This window comes from Diaphorina citri, unplaced genomic scaffold (genome assembly GCF_000475195.1).
Source record: "Diaphorina citri unplaced genomic scaffold, Diaci psyllid genome assembly version 1.1 scaffold637, whole genome shotgun sequence".
NCBI classification, from domain to species: Eukaryota; Metazoa; Arthropoda; class Insecta; order Hemiptera; family Psyllidae; genus Diaphorina; species Diaphorina citri.
In genome coordinates this window covers 158,696-163,926 of record NW_007378070.1, presented here as the reverse complement: position 1 = coordinate 163,926, position 5,231 = coordinate 158,696, and the positions used below count along the sequence as shown (strand labels likewise).

The 5,231-nt window shown below is 37.7% G+C and overlaps 2 protein-coding genes across 3 annotated transcripts in view; both read left to right on the top strand.

The window, feature by feature from the left end:
• Positions 1-1,029: 1,029 nt before the first annotated feature.
• LOC103510734 (acidic mammalian chitinase-like) lies at positions 1,030-1,877 on the top strand (the record flags this gene model as incomplete). The annotated part of the gene is made up of 2 exons (XM_008475421.1): positions 1,030-1,177; positions 1,697-1,877. Coding segments are annotated over 2 exons (329 nt in total), but the record flags the coding sequence as incomplete, so codon positions are not given.
• Positions 1,878-1,994: 117 nt separating this feature from the next.
• Positions 1,995-5,231, top strand: part of LOC103510725 (chitinase-3-like protein 1) — a 25,270-nt gene continuing 22,033 nt past the window's right edge. The window contains exon 1 of one of the 2 annotated variants that reach the window (XM_008475412.2): positions 1,995-2,203. In XM_008475412.2, coding sequence (XP_008473634.1) covers positions 2,139-2,203 — 65 coding nt within the window. In that variant the 5' untranslated portion in view covers positions 1,995-2,138. Of the gene's footprint in view, positions 2,204-2,308; positions 2,348-5,231 lie in introns of those variants that run through there. The other variant, XM_026824715.1, reaches the window with a different exon arrangement.

The following is a 5,231-nucleotide window of genomic DNA, read 5'->3' as shown; positions in this document are numbered from 1 at the left end:
TAACTTTTATCAATGTACATTAAGTACCTAGGCATCTAGTTTAATTTTGACATGCAAACAATTCTGTTAATAAATCCAAGCGATATTTTCAAATAATGACACTTCGTTTATTTTTTTGTGTATATAAAAAAAAGTTCAATACAAATTGCTATAAAATATGTTTTAATTACATAATTTGGAAACAGATATACAGAGTGTTTCAGAATCATTGGGGGAGAAAGAGTTCGTTTCTGGAAAACGCTATTTGGCATTTCGTCCCCCGATCATTTTTGAGTTCACACTGTATATTTCGAGTAAAGAGGAAAGGGAGAGTCCCCTAAGAAATTTTCAGAGGAACAGAAAGAATTTAAAGGAACAGTGATGTTTATTCGAAAGTGGAAAATAAAGAGATTTTACACTTCCCAATAAAAATGTCCAACAATCACAAGAGAGTGCGAAGTCATTCATGGTACAGGCCATAGGAAAAACATCAATGAATTTGGCAAATAATGGCCGATCCACAAAGTGAATTTAAACTCGGTGTAAGTTTAGGAAACTAATTGGTTGATTTCAAAATTTTCGGTAAATTCTATTAAATTGTGTCCACAAAAATGTCGGATTTTAATTTAATGAATTTTTTAATCGAGAAAGAAGACCGGAAAATTAAACAAGATGATGTAAGTATTTTAAGTAGATTTATTTACCACAAAATTAACTTATCTAAGTACTGCACTAACACTTATGTACACATTCCTATGAACTTTACTGTTGAGATTTGAACATGTGGCAAAATCTATTCAATATTTTTTGGCTTGATTTTAGTAAATGTAATTGGAAAAGACATTTGATGTTTCCTGTATTAAGCCTTTTATGTCATTGTTCCTTGGCAATTGACAGGATTCTGGAAATAATTTAAATACCAATTTACTTCACCTCATGTGGCAGTAAGGTCCTCTTTTGTTTAAAAATCAAATAAACAGAGTTTAAATCATATTAGCTAAATTCCCTTTAGGGATGCTTTATTATTATTTTTAACTTTTTTTTCGCCAGGTCCTAACGCTCCTCTCTACCCCGCAGTCACAGACCAGGGCTATTTCAAATCGCTCAACGCTAATTGGTCCGTCAACTATTATCTGTACAAGGGTATCCCCGCCAATAAGCTACTTCTTGGATTACCCACCTATGGACACTCTTACACGTATGTAGAATTGTAGATACCTACCATATACCACCAAGTTCCAGCTCTCAGACTATTGCATGAGTGAACTTGTTTTCTCTTTCAAATATGTACTTTCAATCAAATCATGAATTACCAGCCTAGTTAGCTTGGTTGGTAGCGCGGCTGTCTTGTAAGCGTTAGGTCGCAGGTTCGATTCCCGCTCGGGGCGAACTTTGTTCTAAGCAGACACAGTTCGTTCTCGGAACGGCTGGTTTTCTCCTATCCTGTCCTCCTTCTCTTTTCGCTTTCGTCAAGGCTTCAGGTGTTACACGTCCCTCTATCAAACCTTTTCAACTCTAATCAGTAATGTTACATTTACGTGTAACAGACCTTCGTAAGAAGTCTGGGGCTCTTTTAGATAACTGAAGGGAAAGCCACAAAGTTAACCAGGTCGCAGTGACATAGAGCGTTTATTAAAGCGGATGGCCCTACATATACCAATACATTTAGGTACTTGTCTATCAGCCATATACAATAATATCCATGTTATATTCCCAGATTGGTGAATCCGGATAGTACAGACTACGGAATGCCGGCCGCTGATGTAGGCCGGATTGGAAACCAAGGTTTTGTTGACTATATAGACACCGTGGCTTTCCTTCGTGATCCGGATACTATACAGATATTCGATAAGAACACTAGTGTACCCTATGCGTATAAATCTAAAAACATGATGTAAACAAGATGGCGCCAACATGGGTTGCGTTATGGGGATCAGGATTCGATGCGAAATCTCCCTATTCTCAAAACGACGAGAAATCTGGCAACACTGTGAACACTGTATTGTTGTAAACAAAAAAGTTCAAGATTCTGATTCTGAAAAAAAAAAAAAAAAATCTAAAAGCTAAAAAGCATGTTCTCTGATTAGTATTTCTGGCTGAAGTTCAGTTCTAATCAGTGTAAATTAGTGGTGAAGTTGGATAGTAACATCACAATCACAATGGTTACTCTACATAAATCTGATCCCAAATACAAGTCACTGGGGCAAACTACAACCACCAATGCGTAAGTACTACATCAAGAATTTTAGGGGTTTGCTGAACTTTAGAACTGAGGGAAAGCAGTCAAGCCTCAACTATCGATAGCGTTCGATAGTCAAAACTATCGATAGTTATCGATAGTGCTATCGATAGTTCTCCTCCTCTATGCGTAAGTACTACATCAAGAATTTTAGGGGTTTGCTGAACTTTAGAACTGAGGGAAAGTCCCTTATAAACCCTCAAAAACCTCGTCCAGTGCTCCACCAAAAGGTGGTAAATGTATTTGCTAGATATCAGTGAAATTTTTAATCCACCATGTGAACTCGACAAGCTTCTGATATCACAGTGTTGCCAATGCACTCAGGAGGTTTTCTATGAACAGTGTTGCCAATATTCAACAAACAGCTGGCTTTCTCCTATCCTGTCTTCCTTCTCTCTTTGATTTCGGGACGATAAGACTATAGAAGAAGTTACAGTTCCCTCTGTCAAACCACTTTTTTATATAAAAAAAAAAGAAATGTATTTTGTTGTTGATTAGAAAATTTTAAACTGAAACAGTGTTGCCAACGTAGCTCCGAGCGAAAGTCGTACTGCGTACATGAAAATTACCGTATTTTAAAAAATGTTACCGCACAGTTCAGTATCCAAAAACCAAAGAAAAATAGAAAGTAAAAAACTTGAATTTTGAGATAACGGTGTTGGTACAAATTATGGGGTTATGTCGAGAGAGGGGGAAGAATAGGCGCCGGCGGCGGGCAGAGACATGCTGATGAGGGATGAATGATCTGGAAATAAGTAGGTACCTACATAGTTACTTACTTGGTCAAATGGATACCAAATCAGATTGTATCATTGTACCTAGGTATTGAAAACAGGTAGAAGTAATTTTTAAATAATTAGTAAGTAACTGGGTAGCGCGCCTGCCTTGTAAGCGCTAGATCGCGGGTTCGATTCCCGCGCGGACTCTATCCTAGACGGATAGCGGCTCTGGCTTTTTTCTATCCTGTTCTCCCTTGCTCTTCGATTTCGGGACAAGAAGAGGAGGCGAGATTGAAAAGAGAGGTAAGTAAATGCGTAAGTATGGCAAGATTGAGAGTGTGGTTGTGTGAGTGGTTTGAGTGAGAGTGTGTTTGTGTGAACAAAAAAGTTAGCACGGTGAACTTGGAATTAGAAACCATCGATCTTTAACAGATAAGGTTCGTTCTCGGAACGGCTGGTTTTCTAAGTTATGTATGTGTGTCTTTCGTGTGACCTCTTTCGATTTTGACGACAAAAAGACCTTCGTCGGACTTTCCCTCTATCAAAATATAATATTCGTCTTCCTAGTCTTTTCCTATTTAAATAGGTTTGGCGTTTCTTGTCAGTTTCTTCCAGGTAGCCCTATTATGTACCTCGTTTCCTAATTAAAAAAAAAGTAATAAATCAAACAAAAATCTCACCTCCCGTATAGCTGCTTGCATAGTTAAGGCCTAGTTGAAGGTTGCTGCTAAGCCCACTGCTAGAACCCGTATAACTACTGGTCGCATAGTTAAGGCCAAGTTGTAGATTACCACTTAGTCCACTGCTAGAGCCTGTGTAACTACTAGAGGACGGGGAAATGTGGCTTGGAAGAGGGTTGTCGTTTTCTTCCACAATCGAAGATAGAAATCGTGCATTGCAAGACCTAAAAAAAAAGAAGAAGAAAAAAATAGATATTTTCCTAAAAATTTGGAGAAAAACATCTCAAATTCTTTATGGTAAAGCAGAGCTTTTTCACAACTTTTGTGGATATCCTAACATTACTAAGTGCCTCCTTTGCAATCAATAATCTTTTTGGAACTAGGAAGAAGCTATTGCTGACATTGCTGTAAAAAGAGAATCGATAAAAGTTACAATTTACAGAAATTTTCATTTCGGAATGGTAGGGGTACAGATTGATAGGATAGGGCTAGAATCAAGGTACCTACACTGAGATTGGGCCAGACTATGCTAAGATCACTCTTAGGTATTATCCCGACTCGGAGTTTCATCGACTTCGTAGACATTTTCGAGGGAAACAAGGGAATGGATGTCTAAATTAAATAAATTCATTAATACAACATATTAAGGTATAAGGACTTACGCGAATTTTTTCAAGGTCTGATCGCGCTCTCTGGTTTTCTGCATAGGTCTAGCCCAGCTAGCATGGAGCAATTTGCCCTCTATCTTCATACCTGAAATTCGAAAAACACACAAATAAGACTGATCATTTCGCATTCAGTAGTTTATTATGAGTCTGTTTTTTCCACAAAAACTTTCGATAGATTCGACCGATTTTCATTTTATCTCTCCCCAGCCAATTCAACACACAAAAGCCAATTCAACACACGAAAATCAGAAAGTTTTTTTTTTTTGTTTGAAATTTTGTTCCATTTTTCAGAAAATCAGCCAAGGTTCAAAATCTACTGTGCCACAGGCAATTTTTGTACCTACCTGAAGCTTGTCAATAATTCATTTTTGAGCTACCTAATTCTTATAGATCCTCTTCTACACATTTTTTCTCCACATTGAAGCTCTGCTGAGCACTAAAAGGAGCAATATAAATTAGAGCGCCGCAGGCGAAATTTTTGAAAATTTGAACTACAACCTTTCAAAATAACAATAAAAATCTTCTTAACACACTTTTATTTTTGCCTTCAATGAGGTGCAGTGCATATTACTCTATAACTGCTAAGGTGTTTACTGGTAGTATCGTAGCTATTTTACCTTCAATGAGGTGCAGTGCATACTCAGCCTCGTCGCGTGTAGTGAATCCTATGAAGGCTTTCGTATTGAAGACCTTGCAGTGAGTAATGTAGGAGGTTTCTATTTGCTGCGATAGAAAGCCCATCAGGCGCTGAAACGTGATGTCATCGGGAAGGTTGCTCACGAATATGTTCTTCACCGGCTGAAAACAATAAATAAATTAGTTTTTCTACTACACACGACACGATTTTTTTCCGATCAACACAAAATGTCCTTGTAGGCAATGTAATTTAAATGAAAGTGTTTCCACTTAAGCACGATATGATTCCCCCCCCCCCCGGAAAAAGAGA